At 32.9% G+C, this 16095-nt stretch overlaps 2 protein-coding genes across 2 annotated transcripts in view; both read left to right on the top strand.

Annotated features, from left to right (window-relative positions):
- Positions 1-15650, top strand: part of LOC143555688 (serine carboxypeptidase-like 42) — a 255347-nt gene extending 239697 nt beyond the window's left edge. Inside the window, exon 11 of the mRNA XM_077045199.1 lies at positions 15640-15650. The gene's annotated coding sequence lies outside the window, so the exon portion shown is untranslated. The remainder of the gene's footprint in view (positions 1-15639) is intronic.
- Positions 14725-15756, top strand: LOC143555698 (uncharacterized). Its single transcript, XM_077045206.1, has one exon. It carries the CDS (start codon positions 14725-14727, stop codon positions 15754-15756), a length of 1032 nt encoding a protein of 343 aa, XP_076901321.1.
- The last annotated feature ends 339 nt before the right edge of the window (positions 15757-16095 follow it).

Raw genomic sequence — 16095 nt, 5'->3', positions numbered from 1 at the left:
TCGTTTACAGGCTTAGGCCTGACCCACTCAAGAACACCATCAAGGAGGAAACTCACACAACTGTGAGAAAACTCCCTTGAGTCAGGTTTCAAACATGAGACCTCTAGGATCCCAAGCCTTAACCATCACTCCCATGCCATTGAGCCAAAAGGCCAATGGCTCGACTAATTTCTATCTTCTTTTTTTATTTTAATAATAATAATAATGCACTTCAGAGATTGTATTTTGTTATCGATAATGTTTTAACTACCCATCACTTTTTCTTTTGAGCAAGTCACAAATAGATTTACGGAAGAAAATTAACTTTGCATAACTAAAGTATACACAAAAGTCATTGTTCGAAGATTGTTACAGGTCGAAAGCTTTCATGTATCCGAATATCAAAGTTACACTGAACGCCATTGAAAGATATTTTTACACCGTCAGTAAGTTGAGAAGCGCAAGAATGGCTTGGCTTCTTCTACATGCCTCTAGTTTCTGTCTTACATGGTATGATTGCTAATATTAGCGAATATCATGAATCAAGCTCTCCATGATCTTATCCTCCATGATATAAGCTTCCACAATCTTATCCTTGATTTATTCTTGCATAGTTATGATAACATTAGTCAATTTATTGTTTATTTTTTTCTTAGTATCATAGAAATATTTAAAAATATATAAATGGTAATTGCGGTAGTGATGGTGGCGGCGGTGATGACGCTGGTGACAACTAACAACGGTGGCGGCAACGACTGCGATAGTGGTGATGGAGAGGGTGGCAGCTACAGTGTTGGTGGTGGCCAGGTGGCTGTAGTGTCGAGAAAGTAGGTGAAAGATGGAATTAAATGAAAAAAAGGGAGTGCAGATGAATAGTTCTGATGTGTTTAGAATAGACAACTCGATTCCATTAACCAGCCAAACATTTTATTATTTTATTGCCTTACAAATGGTTCATTACATTTCGAATGTCATTTATGCGTACCAAACACTATGTAAGGGTTAATGAATACCAAATTCTATGAAACAACCTAGCAAATAATTAAAAGTATAATGGTTCTCATTTGTTAACATGACACCTATATATATATATATATATATATATATATATATATATATATATAGGCAAAGTATAAAATGAAAACCCACTTGAGTTGTGAAAACCCGTGAAAAGCCTATGTAGCATCGTTTTTTTTACATGTATATATGCTGTTACATTTAATACAAAACATCGAAAACATAAAAAAAATATTTTGCTATTTTTTTTATATTCTTTTACTAATTTTTATTTATGTTTTCATGAGAGAGAAAATGTAAGTTAACTTTAACATTTTTTATTAACTTTAATTGTGAACCACAAGATTTAATCTTTAATTAAAAACATGTGGTTGAGAATGAGTTTCTAGAGTTTTCACAACACAATGGGTTTTTTATTCTAACCTAACCCTTATATATATATATATATAGGGAAAGGATCAAGAGAAAACTCATCTTTAGAGAGAAAACTTAAAAACTCCTAAATAATTATTTTTAATTAAATATAAAAAAATATTTTCAAATTTCCGTTTTTGCCATTATTCCTATATTTTGGTCCCCTTCAATCCAAAAAAATTAAAAAAAAAACCCGCTGTAATGCACATACGTATTACTGTGCGAAACCGTTACATTACACATGTGTATTACTATGTATTTTTAAGTTCAATAGTGTTTAGTTGTATATATTCAATATTTGTGTATTGTATATGTGTAGTAGTGTTGTATTATATGGAAAAAATAATAATAATAAAATAAAAATCGATGTAGTGCACATGTGCGTTAATGTTGTATTACACATACGTACTAATGTGTAATCGATATGCGTATTAGTCTTATATTGCATATATATAATAGTATGTATCAAGTATGTGCAATAGTGTTGTATACTATGCAATACAAACACTTTTGCATACATGCAATGCACACCATTACACATGTGCACTACACTGACGAGGTTACCGACAAGGTTTTTTTTTTAATTTTTGAACCAATAACAAAATATAAGAATAATGGAAAAAACAGAAACTTCAAAAAAAAAATTTAAAAATACTTTTTATGAGTTTTTAAGCTTTCTCTTTAAAAGGAGTTTTCACTGGATCTCACCCCTATATATATATATATATAATATGTATGTATGTGTGTATATAATTAACATAAAATCAAGAGTTTTGTTATAACTAATTTAAATATAGCATAACTGTATTTAAAAAAATGCTTTTAAATGTTGATGCATTATTGATTTTAACCGGTGGCGAACATAGCTTAGGAGGAGGGGTAGCCTCCGCTACCCCTCAACGTTTTGCCGGTAGTGTAAAAAAAATTAAATTTCGGTCGGTTTTTGTGTTTCATTACCCATGAAAAAAATAACGTTACCTCTATGTATTTTAAGCCCAACCAATTTAATACTTAAACCCAATAAAAGCTCATTTAAATTATAAAGTTCAAACCAAAAAACCCAATAACCCAGATAATCTTTTTAAGTTAACAATAAAAAAAAGACCGGATATTGGATATTGACATATTGTGAACACAGGTACTCTGCTCACAACTCACAACACACCATCAGTTCACCACGATTAAGATGTTAGATATGGTGGAAAGTTATGGTAATCAAAGAAACCGAAAGAATGTCATTGCTAATCGACATCATTTTGTGGTTGAAGTTTTTAATACGGTTTTGGATATGCAAATTCAAGAACTTGGAAATAGATTTAGTGAGGTTTCAATTAGTTAGTTAGAAAATATATCGGGTTTAAAGAAACTGAAAGAATGTCATTGCTAATCGACATCATTTTGTGGTTGAAGTTTTTAATACGGTTTTGTATATGCAAATTCAAGAACTTGGAAATAGATTTAGTGAGGTCTCAACTAGTTTGTTAGAAAATATGTCGGGTTTAAATCCTTGTGATTCGTTTTCTAAGTTTGACATATCTAAGATAGTGGCCTTTTTAGAGATCTATCCGAATAATTTTAGTAACGAAGAAAGAGGGTGTATTTCGGGTGATCTTACAACCTTTTATTACACTTTAAAGGAAGATGATAAATTTGCAAAACTGGGTGGAATGAATGATCTTGCTCGTGTAATGGTGGAAATCGGAAACACACAACTTTTCCTTTGGTTTATCGAATATTGAAGCTAGCGTTGGTTTTACCGGTTGCAACTGCAACCGTTGAAAGATGTTTTTCTAAAATGAAGCTTATCAAGACGGATTTGCGCAATCGAATAGGTTATGAGTATTTGAACAATGATTTAATTTGTCCGGTCGAAAGAGAAACGCTTGATAAAGTAAATGAAGAAGATTTAATGGCTCGATTTCAAGCTTTCAAAAACCAAAAAGGAAAAATTTACAGCCCATGTATTTAAATTTATTTTATTTGATGTCGTGCTTTTTATATTTGTTTCGTTAGCATTGTATGAAATATGGGGAAATTTTTTTTTTGAGCGCTACCCCTATGCTTCAAGCCTAGATCCGCCACTGATTTTAACGATGCCTTTAAAATAGTTATACAAAACGTATAGAGGTGTTGGCGTGTTGCTAATGCTTGACGATGCAAGCAAAATTATAACGGATTGCAGCAGTTTATGCGTATACATGCACTCTTCCTACTTGTTGTATACAAAATTTAGCTCGACGTTTATCTCGTTAATCTATTCGTGTTTGAAGAGTAATGTAGACGACACTTGTTTCTTTTCCTTTTGTCCTTTAACTTTTCTTTTTATCACAAAAGAACCCCTTTTTCTCCACCAATGAATCCATTGCATTCAAAGCCTTTGCTTCTCCTCGATGTTCGGTAGCCAAATCATCATTCTTTTTTCAAGCTTAACCCTAATGTTTTACAGAAGTTTTAATTTGTCCTCTTAGTTTTTTAAATCACATTAGTTATGCAACTTTCATTTTTTCTGAAAATGACATTATTTTTTTTGGTTTTCATGACATGGTTTATAATATGCAACTTAATATTTTATTAATGTTAAAATACGCTATTTAGAAAAAACTTTTGATGGCAAAATACAAGTTTATATGACTTAAGTTGTATAACTATCGAGAAGAATGAATGTTTGTTTCCATAATATTTAGGATTGAGGCATTAATGTTAACTTAGTTCATAAAAAGTATCTTCGGTTTATGTGACTTAAATATTTGTTTATTGTATTAAGTAAATAAAGATTCAAGAACCTTTTATTTATTTCATCTAGTGTTACAATGCAACACGTGAATCCCGTTTAGCTTCTCTCATAGAAAAATTTTATAAAGTAATGCTAATTCTCATAGAAAAAAGACGTAATTGATGGTTAATGTTCAAACATGCGTAGCATAACTAAATAAATAACACTATTGTAGCAATTATGGGTTGTCCATAGTTTATGATGGGAGCATGGAAGAAACGTAATCACTTTACAATTTCAGGTATGATCTTCAACTAAAAATAGTCTGCAAACCCTACTTAACGTCATGTTTTGTATAACTCAATTCAGAAAAAGCAAAATAAAACTTTATAACCATGAGTGCTCATCAAACTGGTTTATGGGTTATTCAGGTTATTCGTATTTTGATTTATTTTAAAGTGAACTCAAATTCAAGAATTCGAATTTGGTTAGAATAAATTCAATTATCTAACAAAAAAAAACATAAATATATAAAATAATTAAAGGTATATTTAGTTATTAAAAATTTTAAAAAAAAGTTTATAACTAAAATTCAAATCGAACCATATCGAAAATCAGAATGTCAAATTCGACTTGTAAACCTAATTCAAAATTTGGTTCAAATGTTTAGCCAATTTAAAAGTTTGACTCAAATTAAGTTCATATATATATTTTTTAAGCCAGGTTCAAAATAACAAACGTAACTTGCAGCAAGTAAACGGTAACCTAAAAACTATCTAAAATCAACATTACAAGAGGTCAAGGATAGTAATTTCAATTCCACTAAACTCAATGTCACATTTTGTACTTTCACAATTTTCTTAACTTACAATCCCACATGGAAAATTTAAAATTTAAAAACAAACATAATAATAAAAAAAAGCTAAAAAAAATAGTTGTAGTGGTACAAATCAGATGCTTCCCCCTCAGTGCTAGTTACAGTTGTGCCAAACCTACATTACATTACATTACACACAGAATAATAATATTAAGGACTATTGGTTTTTATTGGTCTCAAGTATTTCATTTTTGCCGGCGCTGGTCCCAACTATCACTTTAACTGCCAACGGTTCCAACTTTCACACATGTGTCTGCCACCAGTCCACGACTAACCGAGTACTAACTCCGCTATGTTTTAGATGACGTGTCCATCCTACGTGTTAAAAAACTTGACGTGGCTGCCTGCGTGTATATTAATAACAAAAAACCCTTCTCCTCCTTGAATATATAATAATATCAGTAGATGACAATTTAATACAAATCCCCAAATCGATATCTCCAATCGATCGAGAACCCAATCGATCAAGAACAACCCCAAATTAAAACCCTAATTCAATCATTGAATCGATTTCACTCATAAGCCCTAATCCTAATCACACTCTACTCGCAATGAGTTCATCATCGTCTTGTACATCTGCTAGTAAGAGAAACCCTAAAATTGTTAAAATTGATTTACAGGGCAATGTCTACTGCCATCACGATTTAATTGCAGTTTCTAGGATTGCTGGTCATAGAAGTTCTCGAAATGGGGATGAATTCTACGGCTGCCGTTTATGGCCTGTAAGTACATTGTCTAGTTTACTGTTTTCAAGTTAAATTTATTACATGAATTCCTTCTTCTTTTGTGGCTAGAATCAAGACTGCAAAATGTTCATGTGGAGAAAAGATTTTGATGTCTTCTTAAAGGAATACAGTTCAAAAAGAGATCAAGAGATAAAAGAGATGCAAATAGAAAATTTAAAGCTAAAGAACATGGTGTTGGAAGAAGAGAACAAGAATTTGAAGCTTCAACTCTCATTGAAAAGGTCCAATTGGAAGAGTAATGTTGTTTTAGGTTTAGCAATTGTTGTCATAGCACTATGGTGGAATGTAAGATGTTTTCTTGGGACCCCTTGGCTATCAATTTCATGTAATTTGTATTAATGTTAATGGATGTTGTTGTTCTCCATATATAGACTTGATTTGTAATGGATGTTGTTGCTATCAAGTACATATAATCTGTAACAATGTGTTGGTAACCAAAATCAAGAAAATGTAACACTTTATGCAACCAAATCAAGAACTGATTATTAGCATGTTATGTAACATTACTGCACAAAATGGTCAAAATTAACTTCACAATATGACCAAAATGACCAAAATTGCATATCAGACTAAACTTGACTTCAAAATTACCATAATGCCCATAACATTTAGCACCTAGAAACTAAAAAGAAAATCTACCATTTAATAAATAGAAACTAAAAAGAAAATCTACCAAAGCAAGCAAACACTGGTTTGTGTGTTTTGTGAGCACATAAAACCCACCATGAGTGCTCATGTCTGCATAACAGATTGTGCATAAAGTCAACTGCATGACCAAAATTGCATATCAGACTATAATATGACCAAAATAACAATATGACCAATACCACAATATGCAAACTGACCAAAATGACCAAAATATGACCAATACCACAATATGACCAAACTGACCAAAATGACCACAATATGACCAAAATGTCCAAAATGCCCAAAATAACAATATCATAATATGACCACAATATGACCAAAATGACCAAAATGCCTATAACAGATTGTGCATAATAACAAGTCTGCAACATTAACATTAACATTAACCAGTCTGCAACATTACTTAAACATAAGTTTTTGACATAGCTAACCATTAAAATACTTAAACATTCCAAAATACATTACTTAAACATTAAGAAGTCTGCAACATAATCCTTGTCATATATTAACCATAAACCATCAAGTAGCTTTCCCCTTGCTTTTGGCCTTTGTGTTTCCCCGTGGCCTTTTAGAACTTGTTGATTGTTGTGTTGGTTGACTTGACTCGTTTGTCATCCTCCGTGGCCTCTTAGAACCTGTTGACTGCTGTGTTGGTTGACTTTCTAGTGTGGCTTGAGTTGACCTTGTTGACCTTCCCCTTGCAACAGTTTCTGATGTGGCTTGATTCTTAGATGTCTTAGGCTTTGTACAAGTTCTAATGTTATGACCACTTTCTTTGCAGTTGCTGCAACTCATTTCTCCTCCATGTTTTGTCAATTTACATGGGTTCTTAGGATCTTCATGGGGATCTTTCTTTCTTTTTGTCTTTGGTCTTCCAGGTTGACTTTTGATGGGAGGAGGGTCCAAAGGATAATCAACTTTTGGCTAATACCTTTCACTAGGCAATGGTGGAATAGTGTATGAATATGATCTTAAATATGTATCCTTAAGATAACAATCACTAACAAACTGTTCAGCATTTCTTCCAAGAAACCCAGCAACTGAACACACATGCTTACATGGTATACCTGTAAATACAATCTTTGTTATTCACCTTGGAAGACCTGTCATAAATAACTTAATTATTGAATTATTGAACAATAGTTAACATACCTGTTAAGTCCCACTTTCTACATGAACATGTCCTGTTATTCAAGTCCACAGCAAGATCATCAGCAAAATCTTTAACTTGGAACACATTATATGCTGATGGGAACACTGCACATTTATGGGCCCACTTTTTTGCTCTATCAAGTTTTTTTTGTATCCTTGGGCACACAACCACATCTTCAGCTAACATTTCAGAATGCTTAGTAATTATCCTAGTCATTGTTGTGAGCCTAATTGATTCTAACATGTCTATAATATGCATAGCTCTTGCCTCAACTATGGTTCCATTAAAATTCTCTGCCATGTTACTCACTATGACATCACAACATGTATTACCCTTAAGAAAGCACCTTACAAAGCAATTAGGATTCTGTTTCATGAAATCATCCACTGCATCATTTGATATTGCTCTCATCTCCTTGATAGCATCATTGAAGTCAGGCTCATTATAAGCCCTACATGTCTGCCAATAATATGTTTTTAACTCTTTACCCTTAAACTTCTTTTTTCAATTTGCAAAGATGTGTCTTGCACAGTTTCTATGCTCTGCATTTTTCCAAATCAAATACACAGCATTCACTAATCCCTGTCATATAAATATAGAAAAACTTTAGACATCTAGAACTTACAACTTATAACTTAGATATTAACAAAGTAAGGTCATACCTTTTGTTGGTCAGAGATAAGTGTCCAGTCCTTTCCACCATCTTGGACATCTAGGCATTTTCTTAGTTCTTCCATGAACCATTCCCAACTATCATTAGACTCACCTTCAACAACAGCCCATGCCACAGGGTACATTTGATCATTAGCATCTCTCCCAATTGCAACCAACAACATACCACCTAAAAAGGTCTTCAAAAAACAACCATCCAAACACAAAATCTTCCTACAATCTTCCAAAAACCCCCTCTTCACCCCATCAAAACACACAAATAATCTAAAAAATGTCTCCAAGTTTGAACCTGGGTCCTGGGTATTAAACCCTGGTGGAGCAGTTACCAAATTAAAGGTTGAAGTTGGATTTATTTGTTTCAAAGCTGCCAAGTAGGACCCAATTTTACTGTAGTGCTCCCTCATTGACCCGTGAAGCATCTTAAATGCACAATGCTTGGCATTATAAGCCAACCATTTACGTATAAGAACCTTATATTTCTCTTTAACTGCATCTTGGATCTCTTTACCTTTCCATAGAGGTTTAGCTTTGAATAAAGGCAATAAGTGTTTAGCTATAAACTTAGCAGTCAATTGTCTATTCTTTACCATGTTTCTCTGACAGTTGTGCTTACTATTAACAGTCTTAACCATATAGCAACTCTTGCCCTTGTGAAATGAACAATATAGACTAAATGGACACCCTTCCACACATTTGACACCTACACGTCCCCCTCTACTCTTGTTACTTGTAGCAATGTAAACATTTCTACCATTTGTGACAGCATAATTTGAAACTCCTTCTTTGAAAGCTTCCCTAGTGGGGAACTTTATCCCAACAACCCATTTAAACTTAGACCAATTAGTTTCTTCACTTACAACTGGAACATTTTTTTTTGTTTCTTCCCTCTTATGTCATCATTTTCACTCTCTCCAGATGTGTCACTATAAGCATCAGAATCTTCAGCACTACTAGATGCTTCTTTAATTGCATCAGCGGATTGTTTTAGACACTCTTCAAGTAACTTCTTTTTTGTTTCAAGATCTTTCTCATTCACCTCTTGTAACTTAGCAACTGACCCTATCCACTCATCATCATCTTTCTCAGATCCATCATCATCCAAATCATCAAATTTATAAGACTCATCATCAGAATCATCATCTTCTGAACTCTCTAAATCTGACCTACCACTCTCTATTTCATCTTTATTTGTGTCAATTGGTGGTGGTTTAAGTGTGGTGTCTTTAACCTTAACTGGAGATCCAAGTGATAAACTAGTAACCTTAGCTGGTGATTTAAGTGTTGAAGTTGGTGGAACTTGTTTTCTAGCTGTGAGCTTGGAGTACCTCTTAACCTTTGAACTAGGGCTCAAGCAAACTTCTGGTTGGCTAATGGGCTGGGCTGCATATATATTTTGTTGGGCTGGAGAGAAAATGGGCTGGGCTGGAGACTTAATGGGCTGGTCATCAGAGATAATGTGCTGGGCAGGAGAGTTAATTGGCTGGGCTTGAGGGTGACTGGTATCGGTTGTGGTTTTCCTTAACTTATCAGTTTGAACATATAAAACCAAACCTTGTGCAGACCTGGAACTAGAACTAATCAAAGACAACATCTCAAATACTTCTTTATCACTAACTAATAGCTTTAAACGACCATCACCAGGAATCTTGCAATACAACCAAAGACCATCTTTCGATTTGTATGAACCCAAATCCTTTGCATAATCCAATAACTCAAAGTATGAAAGTTTGTCAACATATAACATTAATGAAGTTTTTTTTCCACCAACATACCTTAAAATCGGTGGTGCAACTTCAAATGCCCCATTAGTGTGGAAGGAAATACGTACTTGATTATCCATTGTTAAAATTAGGGCTTCTAACCTGTTCGATCGATTGAAGATGATGATTCAAATGCCCCACAACAGATTTTGTAACCTGTTCGATCGATTGGGTTCTTGATCGATTGGGTTCTCGATCGATTGGAGATATCAATTTGGGGATTTGTATTAAATTGTCATCTGCTGATATTATTATATATTCAAGGAGGAGAAGGGTTTTTTGTTATTAATATACACGCAGGCAGCCACGTCAAGGTTTTTTAACACGTAGGATGGACACGTCATCTAAAACATAACGGAGTTAGTACTCGGTTAGTCGTGGACTGGTGGCAAACACATGTGTAAAAGTTGGGACCGTTGGCAGTTAAAGTGATAGTTGGGACCAGCGCCGGCAAAAATGAAATACTTGGGACCAATAAAAATCAATAGTCCTTTTTAAAATAAAATAGGATATTAATTTTTAGTATATCCCTATTTTATAGGATTTTCATATCAAATATTTGATGAGATTAATTTTTAATATAATGAGATGTTATAACCCGTTTAAGAGCTATCTGAGTTTGGTGAGACCTTTACCCGTGAATTCGGGTCAAAAATGCGTGAGAAGCCTTTATTTACAAATAAAGCAATCTGATGGGAGAGAATGATTGTTTTACATTTTTTGTTTTTAAATATTTGTTTTTTGGATTTTAATTTTCTTTAGTGTAAGAATGTTAATAATATACTTGGGGTTTGATGATGAAAGAGTTTCATAAATAAATGATATGTTATAACCCGTTTAAAAGCTATCTAGATTTGGTAACCCATGACCCACTTATGTTTTTTTACTATAAAATTGTTTATTAATTATAAATAATATCTTTTTTCTTTTTAAATTGGATATTAAATTTTAGTATATCCCTATTTTATAGGATTTTCATATCAAATAATTGGTAAGAATAATTTTTAATTTAATTGAGATGTTATAACCCGTTTAAGAGCTATCTGGTTTTGGTAAGACCCATACCCATGAATTTGGGTTAAATTAATGAGAGACATTCATTTAAAAATCAAGCAATCTGGTGGCTTCCATAAAAGGGGGGAGCGACCACATCGCGACACATAGGATTTTAGGGTTTTCGTTTATATATATATAAGATGTGATGGGTTTCTAAAACACATTAATAACTATATGATGAATCGTATTAACATGTTCAAGTCTAGCTATATGATAGGAACTAGGTTAGTAACTCGTGTATTACACGAGTTGAAAAATGTTACCGATTGTTTCAACAAACTTGTTTTGAACCAAATATGAACCCAAGCTGTTCGTTCAAATTAACATAAAACTAAAATACATGAATAATAAATTTGACTTTTAAGTTAAAAAATACAATCTTTTAAAATAACCCGTTTCGACTCAAAATATTCTGATCAAAACTTTTTTTTAACCACCCGTTTTGACCCGAACTAATTTGATAATCTTTTAAAAAACTTGTTTTGACCTGAACTTATTTTACTCAAAAAATACATTGACCTCAACTTGTTTTGAACCAACATGAACCGTACCCGCCTGCTTAAATTAATATAAAACTAAGAATACATGAATAATAAATTTTATTTTAAATCAGAAAATAATATGATTTAAAACAACACGATTCGATCCGAATTTATTTGAATCATAACCCTTTTTGACACACATGGTTTGACCGAACCAATTTGATATTCTTTTAAAACAACCTATTTCGAGCCGAACACTTTACGTTCATAACCTGTTTCGAGCCAAACTAATTTAACTAAAAATCCATTGACCTGAACCAAATATGAGTTTGATCTGCCCGTTTAAATTAACATAAAAACTAAGAAGACGTGAGTAATAAATTTATTTATGTTTTTATATAGGAAAATTGGTTTTAAATAATCCTAACTATCACCTATTGGCAAATAACAGGTCCAACTTTGCACTTGACTGGTGGCAGTCCCAACTAAAGGGGTATTTATTTTTAACGGGCCGCGACTAACGGATGTTAACCCCGTTAGTGATTTGCTGACGTGGACCTTTTTCTCCGGCCGGAAACCTGCAACTCGCCTTCATTCTCCCTAATATCGTTACACCGTCTCTCTCTCTATCTTTCCCCTCATACGAAACCTAACCGACGTATCGCCGTTGTTGTCTCCGGCGAAGTCCACCCTCGTCAATCGTGCGTCATTCAAGGTAGTTGACAATTCATTCGACTCGTTTTGACCCCTTTAACAAAAGCCCTATGCTTATTTTGTATATCGTGTAACATTGATTTCGAATTTTTGAAAATAAGATCGGGTTTGGTATCTAGGGATTTGCCATGGAAGAAGATGTAATGTACTTCATTTTCAAATTTCCGATGTGTTTTGAAGAGGGAGGGAGTCAGTGTGATGATATTAGGGAGAATGGAGCGAGTTGCATGTTTCCGGCAGGTTTTCGGCCGGAGAAGAAGATTCACGTCAGCAAATCACTAACGAGGTTAGCATCCGTTAGTTGCGGCCCGTTAAAAACAAATACCCCTTTAGTTAGGACCGCCACCAACTAAGTGCAAAGTTGGGCCTTTTATTTGCCAATAGATGATAGTTGAGATTATTTAAAACCAATTTTCCTTTTATATATAAACTTTTATGTAACATTTGCATTTGTTTTTTTGGGTCATGCAAAACAAGAGGTTGCATTTTACACACGCACATATAAATAATTATGACAATCTTTTAGTTGAAGTTGGTCAAGTTTTCTCACTCGCATATAGAGAAACGGCCTTAGTCACAACACCATTGGTTATGTCGTTTACCGACTATGAGCGAATTGGTTTTGTCCATTACGGGTTAATCACAACTGTATAAAAAAATAATAAAAAAAAACTTTTAGATAACCATAAAAATAGTATAAGGGCAAATTATTTGCGAAATATTATGAATTGTTTGATAACAACCGTGTCTTTGAACCTAAAATATATCAAACTGTTATAATTTATTTTCAACTACGCTCTAGTATATATACCTAAACGTAGCCAATTTGTACTAGACACTTTTGACCCGTGGTAATATCCTTGTAAAAAAAATTTAGCCAATTGATCAAACGGCTGAAACCAACCGTTCTTTTTTAATTAATAACTTAATTGAGGTAATTATAAACGGTTAATATTTAATTTTAAGAAAGTTATAATTGGTTTAATTAAGGTAATTGATAGATATTAAATAGTAATAAATACATTAATTGTTATATCATTTAACATAAAAATTTATTAATTTAAATGATTGGTAATTAAAAAATTAATTAAGTAAAATATATATAAAAGAAAATTGATTAGTTAGCATGTCATATGAATGACATATTTAAAGTCAATGTAAAAAGCTTTGCTTTAAGCCTTTAATAGATTAGTTAGATCAGCCATTCACACATTAGAATCCATTACTAACCATAAATGTAATATTTTTAGAGTTGAATACTGATTTATTTCATGTTGTTTGACAAAAGAAAAACACGGTTTCAATCTTTCTTTTTTTTTCACCAAGGACCATCTACGGTTTCAATTTGTTTATTTTCCTTTTTGATATTTTCAGTTCAACCGTATAACGTTGTCACTCGGTTCATGAGTAATTTTTTTAAACTCGGCTCGTTTAAAACTCTCTTTTCTAAGCTCGAATTAGGCATCGACTTGTTTATTATCTATTGATATAAGTTAATTATAACATTGTATTTAGCATAATACATATTGTTCACTTATTTTATCATAATTTTGTACATAATAACAATTATTATATAAAATATATATATTTAATATATTAAATAAAAATTAGATTAGCTAGTTTATGTTTGCGAGCCGGCTCGGGCTCAGCGAATGAAGCTTAAGCTCGGGCTTGTTTATTAAACAAACTGATTTTTATACTCGAACTCGTTTAAGCCTGACTTAGTTTGAGTTTTTAACAAGTCGAGCTCTAGTAGCTTATGAACCAGTGTTTTAAAAACCGGTATTTTCATCATACCGGATTTGGTAAAAGATATGCTACAACCGATTGAACCGTGATGTACCGAGAGGTTCAACCATGTTGAATAATTTACCATGTAATTTCATATAAATACAACTCCAACTCAAAAAATTAGCCCTAAAATACATTAATAAACATCAAACATGAACAATGATCAAGTCAAATAGGAAGTTTGTACTTTGTATATGAAATGAATCAATTACAAAAGATGTAAAGAAACCAACCTTAATTTGCAGGATACAAAATAGGTTTATTAACGAATCGTTGTTTAATATGTTTACTCGTTTTAATTTTATACGCTGGGGTTAAAAGTCAATTTTAAAAATATAAGCTTCAAAGAAATATCAAAAATCTCTTGTTTTAAAACCAGTTTGTCGGTTTAAACTGGCACTTTTAGAAAAACCGACGGTATGATATTCTAGCAAATCGCCTAAAAATACCGGTTTCTTTTCCGAAATTTGGTAAAATCGGTTCAACCGGTCAGTATGTACCGTTGTTATGAACAGTTATCGGTTGGTTAATGATACTCTAAATATATATAAATTGAGAAAACAAAAGGAGACCACAAGATAAAAGAGAATCCACATATGTGGTGCTCTACAAAACATAACCCCACTCTATTCAATTATTCAAACATATACAATCCACACACCAAAATCTTCATCTTATCAAACGAACATGTACCAGACCACCATGGATCGAACCTCACAAGACATGAAACGAGTCGGATTCTTCGGGATCTTCAAACACTCATTCAAAATAATCTTTAAGTCTACCAAAATCTTCGCTCAAATCGCTCTTACACTAATCCTCCCTCTCGCAATCGTCTTCTTAGCTCACATTGAGATCACCAATCGATATTTGATCTTATCGAGAATCAAAAACAATGAACAATATTTTTCAATATACTTGAGCACAACCGTCACCAATTTGCTCTACTACATTTTATTCAAAATCGTCTATCTCACTCTCCTCGCAGTCTTCTGCGTCCTCTCTACTGCAACCATTGTCTTCACAGTCGTCTCGGTCTATACTGACCGAGACGTTGTTTTCAAGAAAGTCATGACACTTGTCGTCCCGAATATATGGAAAAAAATTTTCATCACTTTTGTAACCATATACTTCACTCTATTCATTTACAACGCAATGTACGCCTTCGTCTTGGCTATTTCTCAATCTATGTTTACCCACGACTCAGTATTCCGTATAGTTGTTGTGACTATCATCCGGATTTTATTAGTATTTCCGTTTTTATACTTGACGATTGTTTGGCAATTGGCTAGTGTTGTTACTGTTCTGGAAAAGATTCATGGATTTAAAGCTTTAAAGAAAGGTAAGCGTCTAGCGAGTGGGAAGATAATGGTGGGAATGGGAATTGCGTTCGTGTTGTATGGATTTTTGTATGGAATAATATTGACTGTGTACATACTATGTGTTGAACATGGGAATGAATTATACGGGGATGATTCAGGATTACCGATGATTTGGAGGGTGATGATCGGGATATTATGTGGAATTCTGGTTATGATGGTGTTCTTGTTGTTTATTGTGACCCAAACGGTGTTGTATCTGGTGTGCAAGTCCTATCATCAAGAAGCTATTGATAAGCTGAGTTTGTCGACGTTTTTGAGTGCTTATATACGAGAGACTATGGTGAATCCAAAGACCGACGAGGAGATTCAGCTCGAAAGACCCCAACCTCAACCTCTAGCTCAGCAAGTGTAAAATTTATGTAAATTAATTTCTACATATGAAAAAGGTCTTTGGCCTCGTAATATCAAGAGAAACTGGTAAAAAGAATAATGTGTGTGTATTTATTTAACGGTAATTGTAATGTGTGTATACCTTGTTCATTTAATATTGTACTTTATTTAGTTTATAAATTAGTTTGTATTCCATAATTAACTTTTCTTAATAAAATTTATTTCATGTTGATTAAAATTTGATTGGTGACCAAAAACATCTATATGTTTAAAATTATTTTCTCTCCATGGACATAATAATTTTCTTTCAATGATTTTCTCATAAATCTAATCTTTAGAGTTAGAATACGGTTTTCTTCCT

Source organism: Bidens hawaiensis, unplaced genomic scaffold (genome assembly GCF_021521415.1).
Source record: "Bidens hawaiensis isolate Kalapana, Puna unplaced genomic scaffold, B.hawaiensis_p1.1 tig00018246_1, whole genome shotgun sequence".
NCBI classification, from domain to species: domain Eukaryota; kingdom Viridiplantae; phylum Streptophyta; class Magnoliopsida; order Asterales; family Asteraceae; genus Bidens; species Bidens hawaiensis.
The sequence above is the reverse complement of the archived record's forward strand: the minus strand, read 5'-3'. Positions and strand labels throughout refer to the sequence as shown.